At 35.5% G+C, this 14,244-nt stretch overlaps 1 protein-coding gene across 1 annotated transcript; it reads left to right on the top strand.

Moving 5' to 3' along the window:
- Window positions 1-3,150: 3,150 nt before the first annotated feature.
- Window positions 3,151-13,814, top strand: gna14a (guanine nucleotide binding protein (G protein), alpha 14a). The gene is made up of 7 exons (XM_060880918.1): window positions 3,151-3,578; window positions 9,083-9,267; window positions 9,406-9,560; window positions 10,692-10,820; window positions 11,397-11,526; window positions 11,698-11,851; window positions 12,360-13,814. Exons 1-7 carry the CDS (start codon window positions 3,458-3,460, stop codon window positions 12,548-12,550), a joined length of 1,065 nt encoding a protein of 354 aa, XP_060736901.1. The 5' UTR covers window positions 3,151-3,457; the 3' UTR covers window positions 12,551-13,814.
- The last annotated feature ends 430 nt before the right edge of the window (window positions 13,815-14,244 follow it).

Here is a 14,244-nt window from a genome sequence, read left to right as displayed (position 1 = left end):
AACAGCGCTATCAATAACAGTCATATAATAAATAATGATGTAGTGACCTCTACCGGCGAGACGTGGAACTGCACCTCTCCTCACTGTGCAGCCACAAGATCTGGGATTTATGAGTAAACATTAAAGGAAAGAAAGGTAAAAGAATACAAAACAGCACATTTATTACTCTACATTAATGAAGAAAAAAACTATTTTTTAAATATGTTTTACAAGTTTACATTAAAACAAAAGAATGAAAAAAGTAAAAAAAAAAAATCTCAGTTTTGGCAGAAAATTTTAGATAAATTGTATTTGATAAAAACTGAAATCTGATCAGGGATGTGACTAGATGAGGTCAGATTCTTTAGTTTAAGTTGATAAATCATATCAGGATTGTGCTCCTTTAAATGTCCAAATTCCTTGAGCATTTGGAAAGACATAATATTGAGTAAATGTAACAATGTTATATATATATATATATATATATATATATATATATATATATATATATATATATATATATATATATATACTATATATGTTTTATTTTATACTCCGAAATTTAAGATCACTTTCCCTACATATGCGTATTTCTGGTCAAACAAACTGATGTATAAAATACACACATAAGGTACTTTATGTTGAATGCATTTGTGTATAAATTATATAAGGACATTTAAGATATTACTTCTCATACTATTTGTGTTAAAGTTTTCTAGTGTCACAGTTTGTGTTTTATTTCATTTCTCATATCTCAGACTTACATGAGCTTTCCTTTACATTTCAGAGGCAAACTTGAGTCCTGATTTTTTAAAAATGGAAATGAGATTCTGTCTTTTTTACTTTGGCTTAGTCGCAGCTAAAAAAGCATACTTTTACTTGGAAAGCAGTTGCAAATCTGGGCCTTGATGTTTTGAATGCAGTCAACAAGGCAACGTGGGCATGTTCCTCAGATTTGTTTCTGGAGGCAAAAGAATTGGAATTTGTAAAAGACACATTTATAGAATGTTTGTACAACTCTGAAATTCACACTATAATTCTTTTGAAGGAAAAAGAGTGTGACAAGCATTTCTTATATTAATTTATAAAAAGAAGATTGGAGTTTAATTTACATTCAGAAAGTCATTTCAATACTACGTCTCATATTTAAATCTTGAGTTTAGACAGGTTTTCCGAGAATAACAAAAACAACAGAATAGAGAAATAAAAAAAAAAAAAAATGAAGATATGGAAATAATTTCATATTATTAACTATATAGTGCATTATATTTTTATATTTTTATATTTTAGCATAGCATCATTTTGTGTCCAAAGTAGGCACAGATACCCATAATAGACCATTATTAATGCATGATATACTCTAGAGGATAAAGAATAGTCACACACTTTGCTGTTTATAGGAATGAATGAATGAATTTTGGATGCAAGGACATTGTGTTTTTATATTAAAGTGCATTATCGAGTAATTGACACAATTCTTTCAAACAGCTTGTTTAAATGTAATAATTAGTAATTCAATTTAATAACTAGTTTACTTTACCAGATAATATTGCATGTGATAATTTTGTGTTCTTAACACAAAATGCATGACTTTTGTCGCCTTTGCTTTCATCGCTAACCTTCCACACACCCTTATTTGCATACAATTGGGCCGAAGAGCTATCCAAAATTTGGTTTAAAAATTTTTCCCCACATCGATCATTCAGTTGCTTCAAGTGCATGGTAAATCAAATAGGAGACTTGACATGGACATTTCTCTTCATCAACAAATAAAGATTCTACAAATATGAAGATTAAGAAGCCCCTCCCCTGTTCTTTGAATAGCTAGTGTCCTATGGCTTGAGTTTGCATACTGAAACATGACTGGCTCTTACATTTTATGACATACAACCTTTTACTCATTATATGTTGAAAACTATCTCAGATAGTTGCCCACCCACCAGCCCATAAAAAGAGAATATTTAAATGTTTAGATGATTTTTTTTAAATTATTATATCTAGTTATCTGTGTGGGAGTGACTATTTATAGCTGCTATAACCTAAGTGATAATAGAAACTATAGTGTTTCTCAGACCTTCTTTAACATTAAGATTTAAGATTTAAGATTTAAGAGGTTTATTGTCATGTGCAAAGTATAAACACAGCTGTTTAGACCATACGATGAAATGGTTACTTTGCAAGTCACATGATAGATAAATAATAGAAAGAAAAACAAGAAAACATAATTAAAGTATAATTACACAGTCTAAAATATAAACACAGGAGTATAATAAGTAATTGAGGTACTCAGAGGTGCAGAAAAAGCAAACAGGGTAAGAGTCAGTGGGAGTGAAGAGGTTAGTGGTGAAGTGAACCCAGGATCTCACACATCTATGTCTCTAATCACTAGAGTACCGAAGGATTTAATATAAACAGAAACAGTTCAAATGTATGATGTGTCACTCATTATTAAATAAAACACTGTAATTGTTTGTAGACTGTTAAACTGTCAGAGGAACAAAACACAGTCATTAGAAGTTGATCAACTTTGGCGTGCTAGGAGCAACTCTGCTTAAATGGTACTTATTTTCCATTTATTACTTAATTTATTAATTAAATTCTCATTCTAATTAAAAAAACAATATATATATATATATATATATATATATATATATATATATTTAGTCTAATGACTGTTTTGTCTCTCTCTCTCTCTCTCTCTCTCTCTCTCTCTCTCTCTCTCTCTCTCTCTCTCTCTCTCTCTATATATATATATATCTATATATCTATATATATATATATATATATATATATATTAATATTGTTAACTGTAATAAAAATCACTTTACTCTAAAAATTAATTGAATATTGATTATTGAGTAGATAATTAGTTTATGAAGGTAGTATTAAACTTTTAGTTACTGATTGAACGATTCATTTTACAAATCTAAACATTTTAGGAAACAAAGTGTGGCCATAAAGCTAAAAAAAAAGGGTTTAAGGACAAGTTGAAGCAACTTGAATCCATTTCTGTTTCCTTCTCTTCAGAAAATCGTCTATAAGCAACCTGTTCGAATATGCAAATGAGTGCAGATGATGTCATGCATATGCATATTAGCTTCTGCTGTCATTCAGCCGCTTTCAGTCTTGTTGCGCATGCGCTAACTACTACTCTACTTTTCCTCATTTAACTTCCATCTACCGGACAGAGGGACACGGAGACAAGACACGAAGTCAGTAGGATGCTAGAAAATCAGTAGGATGCTGGAAAACAGGAAAAAAGGAAGCGAATAACAGAACTTTTACGTGATATTTAGATTACAGTTCAAAGTTATAGGCGCACCTGGAGACACCTGGGCGCGCGCATGACTTAAAGAGCAACAAGGGCGCCTGGATAAAGGGGAAGATTCACGAGTCTTTTTAGGTGATAATACGAGTGTGAGGACTGTGTGAGAAAGAGAGTGTGAGGAAGAAGTGTGTGTAGAGAGAGTGAGAAGAGATGGCGGGGTGTTGTTTATCAGCAGAGGAGAAGGAGCGCCGGAGGATCAATCAGGAGATTGACAAGCAGCTCCGCCGTGATAAGAATGACTCCAGGAGAGAACTGAAGCTCCTGCTGCTGGGTAAGCCTTCAAATAAACATTCATCATTCCGAATCAATCAATCTATAGGTTTAAATATAAAGAAGGGTCAGAGAGAGAGAGAGAGAGAGAGAACCTACAGTATTCTAGTGTTCCTCAGTGCTTGCATGGGTTCATTAAGGGTCCATCCACTGTACCTTACATACATACAGAATCAGTACAAAACATGAAAAATACACACCTTTGCCTTGACCGAAATGGACCAAATAATGGTATCTCCAAAGCTTTAATCGTAGAAATTTGTTTTAGTTTAATTATTATTAAATGCACAACACATCCATCCCAGTTACAGATACAGATACACAGTAATGCTGGAAAAGATGCAGCCTTGAAGACAACACAAGTAACGTCAAAGTGTGTTGCGTTTATTTCTGAGCGTATGTTAGCATGGGATACAGAACAGACGACACCTGTAACGTTTTAAATTATTTTTACAAAACTGAAGATGTACAACATCTCATTTCTCCACCGAATGCGTCTTCGATGTTTACCAACAAACCAAAGGTTACAGAATGTACCTACTGGTCATATTTACCACATGAGGAAGAAGTATTAAACATTCACATTTGTTCACATTTTAACTTGAAGAAAACACTTTGGAATCGTTCCTGTGAGCATGTTACATATGACTTGAAAAGAACTGCACTACATACAAAAACATGTCAAACAACATAAGAGTGTCTAAAAGCGAAAACAAGTGAATTTCATATTTGGATCATCACCTGATTATTGTGCATTTCAGTGCATTTTAAACTTTTATTTAACCCAACACCTGAGTTTCTCAACACACATTGGTTGTAATTCAGATTTTTTTGCTTACGTTCATATGAGCCATCAATCCAACAATGGCAACATGCTCCAAAACATTGGACCATATTATAAGAAATATCAACTCAACCCAATAGTGATTCATCAGATTCTGTTTGGGGTCACTATCTTGTAAAAATACTTCTGATATAGATGAAATGTGTCAATGAGCATTGATTTGTAAATAAATAACTAAGTATTTAAGTATGTAAATAATAACACATTAATAACCAATCTGTTATTTACCTTCGGTCATATAAAAATAATTTTCAGCCAGTTGTACGCCCGTTTGTTTGCGATTTAATTGAGTGTGAGAAAACAAAACAAGTGTACAGTTGTAACGATTTCAAAGTGAGAAGATTTTTATTGAGATTATTTATTTTTTATATATATATGGTAATACGATATCTGTGTATATGAATGAAATTGTCTTGTACAGCTGAAGTAAATATTTAAGCATTGTTGCAGTTATCCCTGGACATGTGGACTGGACATAGTTTAGGGACTTTCCTTTCTCTACATTTATGTTTAATGCTGATCTGAGATCAGTTTAATGATATTCAACAACACACCTGGTCCTTCTGCCTGTGTGTGAGTCTGTGTGTGTATCTGTGTGTGAGCTGTGGCTTTAGTTACTGTAGCATGGTTTGGGGAACTCTAGTTTATGGCTACACGGCCAGTGTGACTGCTGTAGCTATGCAAAAGCATGCAAAGCATGACATTCTCTGGTCGGTGAGCATGAAGCCAAATTTCCTGAAAAGCACACACACACATACACACACAGCTATATTTCCCTTTCTTCTCCATTAATTCATTTCAGTGTAACTCAGTGCATTTCACCAAACCCCTATAATTATCTCTTTACACACACATATGCCAAGAGATTACACTGTAAATGACATTTATTAACTTTTTTAACCATTATGCCTATGATGAACTGGCATGTAGTAGTGTAATGTGGATTAGGGGGAGGATCAAATCAGAGGTGCATTTGAGCATGTCAAAGTTCACAGCATGAGAGTATGGCTAATTTCTCGAAGGATTCATTATCTCACCAACTGACCACACCAGCATTTCCCAAGAGAATCAGAGACTCAAAGCTTCAGCCTGAAAACACTCCCAGGTACACAGCTAGGTGCAGGGTGGATAAAAAAATATTTTAAATCATGCAATAGAACATTTTTGTAAAACAGAACAAATTTCAATAAAATTTGAAAAAAATATTTTCCAGATCAGGGATCCATTTAACTCTAAAAATAAATTCCACAGAACCATTCATTTCATGAACGTTATTTATTTATTTAATAATATAATACAGTACATTTTTTTTACATAGTAAACATTATTTAATGAAACAATAGGTCTTTCCATGTCCAAACCTTTCACAGGCAGAATACTAAGTCCAATTTATATACATAGTCTGATACATAGGATTTATTAACTGTGGTTTAAATGAAATTCAATTCAAGTTACTAACTACAAGAACTCGAGAATAAATATTGGAGTTTAATAAATAATGGAGAAACCAATATACACAATGCATGGTTGTGATTTCAACCACTGTAACTAATTAAGAAAAAAAAAATCACAGTTTCTCAGCTACTGAGCAGACGCATAGGAGAAGCTAACACAGAGCCTTTCAGTAAGACCTTCAACCACCAGTAGTAAATGTAAACACATCAGAGATTAAATGTAATTACTGTATAAATTATGTATTTAATGATGTAGAGACAAGTTAGTCCCTGTTAACACTCATGTTATTGCAGCTATAAACGGTGGCTGACTCACCATTCTCTGATTTATTCTGTCTACTATTCAGTCAGAACCAAAAAAAAAAAAAAAACAATAGCAGATTGTGACGTTACCAAGAAACCAGAATGAGCTAGTTGCTCTGCCCTGAAGACTCTCCTGTGGTGGAAAACATGCAGCTTACAATCTTCAGCTCCTCAAATATAATTGATAAAATGATCAATTTATAATTGATAAAGGCTTTTTATCAAGTCCCTGTGAATTCGCTATAACTATACAAACAATAATATTTCTGTGTTAAATACATAGTGTCATGAAGGCAAGACATTTCACAGTCAAATGTATTCATAGTCGTGTATCTGATCGTACAATCCTTGTTATGCTGGTTTATTTTACAGCCTACTTGCGCTGTTTGAGCAGTTAATTCATTCACACTTATGTTGAATTACAATTTAAATCCTCTTTTCATATTGTGTGTAATGGCAAAAAGTTTAAAAATTTTGGATTTTGAAATCTGAATTCTACAGAATTTAAATTTGAATATAATAGATAATGCCCCTTGCAGGAAATGATGATATATTTCCATACCAAACCCAGTTTGTTAGCTTTATTAAACTAACGATTTATAATCTGCAAACTCAGTATAGTAGAAGGGTCAAAATGACCCACACTAAACAGGAAATGCTTGCTGGAGAAACAGGAAAGGTAACGGGTTAAAAGGTTTTAAAACATATTTAAAATATATTTAAAAGTTTAAAATTAAATAAAGTTCTTTCTTTCTTTCTTTCTTTTTCAATCAAAAATTTATTTAAGCAAAAATATCTTGTTTTTGACAGGTGCCTTTCAAACATTTTGCACACACAAAGGATAAAAGTAACAACAACAAAAAAAACAGCATAAAAGACTTTCTAATGGTTTCTAATTGTTATTTTTTATTAATAAATTACTTTCAGTCTATAATTTCCTTAACAGGCCTGTACTTGCAAAGTGACCTCATCGGTTAATATTACAAAATCATTGAAAAATGAGAGAATTCACTTTTCTTCTTCCTAATATCTTCAGGAAAGTCAGATGATGCAGATCTCTGGTAATCATGTGACAGGTGGAATATTACACATATTTCATATTACACAGAAGCCTACATAAATCTAAAGTCTTTGAGCTCGAGATGTTGTAATTTAAGGATCTGTTGTTATGTAACCTACAAGGTAGGGACACTTGGACCTGGACACTAAAAATCATTCAAATCTGGTCATTTTCATTTGTCCTATACGTACTGACGTGACTTGGAAATTCGTACAATGCTAATTCATGCAAAGAACAGAAGTGCAAGGTCCAAGGCCACCTAAAGACATTTCAATTTCAAATGACACCAATTTGTGTTGCTGCTTGGTAGAAAGAACAAACTAAAATTGGCTTCTGGAGAAATTATCAGGCCAGTATGAGCTTCACGAAACTATTGTGTATGTTTAAAATATGTATGAAACGTTACTGCGATTCATTTTGTACCTTTACCTTCCTTTGTAAAATTACTTCCAGTAAAGCCCACATGTTTACACACACATGCACACACACATGCGCACACACACACACACACACTACATCCAATTTGTTTAACAAATCGCATAGGCTGGTAGTGGCTAGTGCACACAGTGAATATCACTCATTCTGTAGCAGTAACAGTTTAGATTCTGAATGAATCATGAATCATTCTTGTGTTCAATTCTACAGTATGTGTTTCAAAATTAGAAAGTTAAGTGAGTTCAACATTGTTTGGATGTTTATATTTGTTTATTTAAAATTTTGCGGGACTAGTGAACAGTTTGGTGACCAGACATGGGACAGCGCTGATTATATCATTATAGTTTACTAGCATAGTTCATTAAAAAAATAAAAGAAATTGTTCATCTTCAATTTTTTCTAAAAGTTTGTTGAGCAGCTTTTCACATTCCAAAAGCATCATTAAAATATCTGAGTATATTTCCTCTCCTTAAACCGGCCATCAACTGACTGTTTTAAACCGTGCACATAACCAGATTGAACAGAAATTTCATTTCATTCAGAAATAGATCACTGCTTTTTGGTAACAAGCTGATACAGAAGTTGACCTCCAGTCTCATGCAAATAGACCAGAGCAGTGACAAACACAAAAACTTTAGAAGCTTCCAGAAGTCCTCCCACATCATGATGGAGGTTTATAGCTGCAGCAGCATAGTTGTGGGTTGGTGTATACAGTAAAAGACTCTGTGTTTACAGTCAGTGGAAAGATGGATGTCTTTAAACAAGACATTAACAAAGGAGATTTCTTCTCTGTTTCCTCTCCTCCTCTGTCCATTCATTTGTTACTCATCTTTGTTACTTTAGTGGAGCATTAATATCATTTTTAGATAGTATGGGGAAATGGTCAATGGTAACCATTAGCATAATTCACATTATAAAGTGTTTTAGTGTATAAACATAAGAGACATGAAGCACTGTAAGATCACATGACATCCACGAGCAGCCAAGTTCATGTCTACTGGACATTTACAGTTGCCAGACTAAAATTCAGTTTTATGTGCAAATGATTTTAACAACAGCCACTGCCACAGAGGAGCTTTACAGAACTTCAAACTAGTCCCTAGTTACTTAATGAACAAGCCAAAGGAGACGGCTTGGAAAATATTCCTGAGATTATTTGAGGAAGAAACTCATAAGACGAAACAGGTTCTAAAGGGAAGCCGTCCTCTTCTAGGTGAACCCAGATACTGGGATTATAGATCACTCCTGTATGCAAGCAGAGATGAGAATAAATGTGAGAATGAATGTGTTGGATAGAAGGAGGTTCAGTATGAGCAGATTGCGACTGGACAGTCTTTATGAGTATACCAGAAGTTCCAACAAATCAGTAAAGCAAAGCATCAATCTCATGTGTGTCCTTTCACCTACAGGTACAGGCGAGAGTGGGAAGAGTACCTTTATTAAACAGATGCGTATCATTCATGGTGCCGGTTACACTGAGGAAGACAGGAAAACTTTCACGAAGCTGGTGTTCCAGAATATCATCACAGCCATGCAGTCCATGATCAGAGCTATGGAGACGCTTTCAATAGCACTGGGCAGTCCTGACAACAAGGTTACAAACACATACAGTACACACTCAGCTGTTATGGGTTGATGTTGTTTCTTTTTTCTCCCCACGCCCCCTACCTGTGATAGGCTGTTCATTTTTGGCCATGCACTCTGATTGATCTCCTTATATGTGTGACTGCAGACCTATGCTGATTTGCTGATCGAGGTGGATGTTGATAAGATGATGGAGTTGGAGGAAAGCTATGTGGAAGCCATCCGCTGCCTATGGAAGGACCCAGGCATCGCTGAATGTTACGACCGCCGCCGTGAATACCAGCTAACCGACTCTGCCAAATAGTCAGTCATATACTACATTGACAACATACTCAATTGGCTGATTGTTTAGAGCTGTTATTTCTTATAATTTCACAAAAGGTAGTAAGCAGTAACATTCCAGGGCTATGGCATTTCTTTTTTGTTTTTATATATATATTTTTCATCATATTCTTCTTTCGACTTCTCCTCGTTCGGGGTCGCCACAGTGGATCACGTGGTCCACATATCAGATTTGGCACAGGTTTTACACTGGGTGCCCATCCTGAAGCAACCCTCCCATTTTTATCTGTGCTTGGGACTGGCACGAGAGTTAATCTTCAGTGGTTGGGTTAGCTCCTTGCCCGGGAATCAAACCCGGGTCGCAGAAATGAGAGCACAGGATCCTGCCGCTGGACCACCGGGGGGCCATTGCCATCACATTACCTAACCTACAGTAGCTAAATCCTAGTTAGATGCTTGCTTAGCAAATTGGTGTTTTGATTAAGCACTCTGCATTTCTGTGAAGTGTGCAACGTTACAACATGAACTTGCACACATTCTGGTGCAAACACCCCTAAATGTTACCCTAAGTTACCCATCCAAAGTTATGGTAGATTCCTGCCTGCACTTATATTTAAAATAGATGAAAGTGTCAGCCTCAGTTTCAGGTCCCTGAGCAATTGCCCTGTCCTATAGTTACACCACCGGTTACTGTGGATGTCTAGTAGTGGCAAGTCAAGACAAGAGGAGCTCCTGTCAAATAATTTGTAAATGCCACAATGTGATCATAATGTTATGAACCATGTATCTAGAGTTCAGACCAAAAATGAGCTTCATATGTCCCCTTTGTGATGGAGAACTTGTCATGGTGAAGAAGATGAAGATGTACTTCAGGGAGTCGAGGCCATCCTTGAACTAAGGGGAGAGCTCAGACATATGAGCATGCAGGTGATTGAGTCATGTGATGTTATGGTGTGGCAGGGATGGTAGGTATGTGTGGAGAGTCTTTCGATGGATTAGACCCTGGCTATGGAAACTAGAAATTAAGCAAAAATATATAAAAAAAAAAACAAGCCAAATTTCTACACATTAACTGTATGCCATGTTTCATGCTTAATCAAAGAACTCCATGCCCAATTAAAAATGTGTTACTTTTTGCCTCTTGTGGTACAGTTACCTGAGTGATCTGGATCGCATTGCTGATCCAGCATATGTCCCCACTGAGCAAGACATCCTGAGGGTACGAGTGCCCACCACTGGTATCATCGAGTACCCGTTCGACCTGGAAAACGTCATCTTCAGGTACGAGTGGCTGTCTTTTTGCCATATTTGGACTGCTCTCCTATCACATGACATGATGCGATGTTCTGCTACTAGACACGATTATAGCATATCGTCGCTGTCGGGCGGAATCCTCATATCTCCAAAACCGTTAGTTTTCAGGAAATTAAAAAAACGCTGTACCTTATCTGCAGTGCACAGGGATTTTTTTTTCTTTGAGCCCAGTGTTTTGAAGACATTTACCTGAGAAGACGTGTTGATTCGTTGCGACTCTTATTAAGGAGAAATATGCCGCGAAGCTCTCCCGTGGAGTGAGGAAGAGGTGGACAGTTGAAGTGTCCAATGAAGTTAAGAGATTTGCGCTCAAGCTATTTTCAAGACTTTAGATTGGTTAATAACTTGTAAAAATAACAGACCCACGTGGGGACTGACCAATAGCATCGATATGTGAAAAAATGTGAAATTGACCAAATTTGGACATACGAGGTTTCCGCCCGACAGCAACGATATACAAAAGTACTGTACAAAAGTATTGACTCTTTAGTTAGTGAAGTCAGAGAACTCTAAATTTGACCTTGTTATCCATGACATCCCTAGGATGGTGGATGTTGGTGGACAGAGGTCTGAGCGCAGGAAGTGGATCCACTGCTTTGAGAACGTCACCTCCATTATCTTCCTAGTGGCGCTGAGCGAATATGACCAAGTCCTTGTTGAGTGTGACAACGAGGTCAGTTCCTCCAAAGCTTCATTCCTTCACCATAACGAATGATTCTGCCTCCATACAACCTAGTTGTCTATTGGAAGCTCAGCCATGATGTGTGGAATTTTATACACAGACCAATTGGATAGTGGGCTAAACACCAGGGCTGACCTTTGTTCTTTTACACATTTTTCACAGAACCGTATGGAGGAGAGTAAAGCTCTGTTTAAGACCATCATCACCTACCCATGGTTTCAACAGTCCTCAGTCATCCTCTTCCTTAATAAAACGGACATTCTGAAGGAGAAGATCGCATATTCCCACCTAGCCACTTACTTTCCAGAGTTCACAGGTAATATGGGCTCAAAATATGTGAGCATCATAATGATCAGAAATGCCTTAATGCTTTATTCAACAAATAGTAAATGTATGTTCCATCCTTAAGTTGATTATTATCCAATAATACCACATACTTGAGTACAGCAATTTTCCAATACTTAAAAAGCAAATGTTACACGATCCTTTTAAATGTTTGTTATACTTTATTGTCTCACACTTCTAGAGTTTGCAAATTTAACAAGGTGAACAAAACGAATGAGAGAATTTCATGTTTCTATGACGCTTCCCATTTTAAAATCATTGGTTTTCTTGAAAGGAGTGGACAGAAAGACTCGTATTGAATTTTGTCAACACGCAAGTATACGCTGAACATGTAGAAATTCAAGTCAAATAGCTACACAGAGCTGCTATAGCTTATTACCTGCACCTCTTTTCCTTTGTGCACCTTGCTTTCCTTTTCTAGCTTCTTGCAGAAGTAGAGTCTCTATTGCTGACCACTGTTCTATCTTATGTGCCTCAAGGCCCTCAGGGTGACCCGAAAGCAGCGCAGGAGTTTATTCTGAAGATGTACCAGGAGCAGAACCCAGACAAAGAGAAGACCGTTTACTCCCACTTCACGTGCGCCACCGACACCGAGAACATCCGTCTGATCTTCGCCGCAGTGAAGGACACCATCCTTAGAAGCAACCTGAAAGATTTCAACCTAGTTTAAACCAGGTTTTGAACCGCTTCTTTTTTTGACAGAACTTCCTTCACACCTTCTCTCGGGTCTCTAATCTGGATAGCAAAAAAAGATCCTCCAGATGTGTTTAGTGGAAGGACTCTGGGACTGAATTGGGATTTGGAGATACGGGTTCACACTTCACAGAGGCCATATTCTGAGTCTGAAGAAGCGGTTTGTTTCTTTTTAGATCTTCGTCCGAGGCTGTGACACACTAAATAGAGGAAAGTAATTCAGATGTAGCTGCTGATGGTTGAGTTACTGAATGTAGTGGTGATTTTGGTAAAGGGCACAAAGTTTAAGATTTTCTGAATGTCAAAAAAAAAATAAATTACTTGTTTGTCCTTTACTGTACATATACAGAAATGCTTACAAATGAATACAGAAAATTACAGAAGTGCAAAAAGTTTACATCTGTAGCAATATGCACAGGCAGAAAAAAACGCTTGTAAGGCGAAAATGCCTTCACTGTGCCTTAGCTTAATTACACGCGCTTTAAGTCAAATTGTGAAAGGTCAACTTTATCCTATTTATTTTCAGTTTCAACAACAAAGTATATTTCTTTCAAATAAAACTTACACTGTTTTCCCGCTCTTACGACTCAACTTTAATTGCAGTTAAGAAGGCTTTTGAGAATGTCTGAGAAAGTAAAACCATCTTTACTACCTTTGACGACATTTTTGGTGTATAAAATGTGTATTTCGTGTATTTTGTGATATTTCTTCCACAGATTTATCTTCTCTGTATTTAAACCAAATGTTCTATTTAGACTGAATGAATAAATGAATAAATAAATAAACAAACAAATAAATAAATAAATAATTAAATAAATACAGAAAACCTCAAAACTTGTACTCTCAAATTGTCTTAATTCTGCTGTAAACTAATAAAATATTTTTAAAAGGTGTTGGTTTGAAGTGTTTTAAAGTTAATAAAGAACAAAGTCAACAATTAGCCAATGAGAAATTGTTTTTAAAAATTTTGTTGAAAATGTGCACAATTTATTTTCATGTTACGATGAGTCACAAAATCAAGGTTGTAAAATTGTACAAAAAACATATGAATTTTTTTAAGCTTTATATTTGGAATTTTTGATACCTATGGTTTGGACTTTTTTTGCTTAGACAACATATAAACTTGGATGAAAATCATTTTCTGTTTGCATTTAATTTTGGGTAGAAAAGAAATGCTTGGAAAAGTGCCCTTTTTTAGTCTTTTAATATTTTAAATTGTTGTAATTCGGCGTATAATACGATGCCAATCAAACCATGGCTGAATTCTATAACAGACTGCGTCACTATGCCATAGATTATATGATGAAGAACCTTGGAATAAACTAAAGAATATCATTTTGCTCTGCTTATGTCATCAGTTCGGCACAGTCTGAGTTTTGTCCAGACAAAATTAGAAACAGAAACATTCCTCAAAAACTGACTTGAGGTAGTTGTCAGTTGCCATATTTGTAGCTGTTCTGGAGGTTTGGTGTCATTTTATGCCTCCTGTTGGTGGTGATAAAAAAAAAAACAAAAACAAAAAAAAAACTTCATAGCAGAGAGATTCTCATGTAAAAATTTCTTACAAAATCAAAGCAGACAACTTGGCACGTTTTGCTGAAATGAAAGGGCAAATTAACCAAGATCCTTTTACACAAATGACAATCTAATTTATATTAACTAAATAAAAGT

The sequence above is a fragment of the Tachysurus vachellii genome, chromosome 11, assembly GCF_030014155.1.
Source record: "Tachysurus vachellii isolate PV-2020 chromosome 11, HZAU_Pvac_v1, whole genome shotgun sequence".
Taxonomy (NCBI): Eukaryota; Metazoa; Chordata; class Actinopteri; order Siluriformes; family Bagridae; genus Tachysurus; species Tachysurus vachellii.
The sequence above is the reverse complement of the archived record's forward strand: the minus strand, read 5'-3'. Positions and strand labels throughout refer to the sequence as shown.

Coding starts and splice junctions, on each gene's coding strand:
- gna14a (XM_060880918.1), top strand. CDS start 3,458: ATGGCGGGGTGTTGTTTATCAGCAGAGGAGAAGGAGCGCCGGAGGATC. Junction 9,268..9,405: donor TGGGCAGTCCTGACAACAAG/GTTACAAACACA, acceptor GTGTGACTGCAG/ACCTATGCTGATTTGCTGAT. Junction 10,821..11,396: donor CTGGAAAACGTCATCTTCAG/GTACGAGTGGCT, acceptor TGACATCCCTAG/GATGGTGGATGTTGGTGGAC.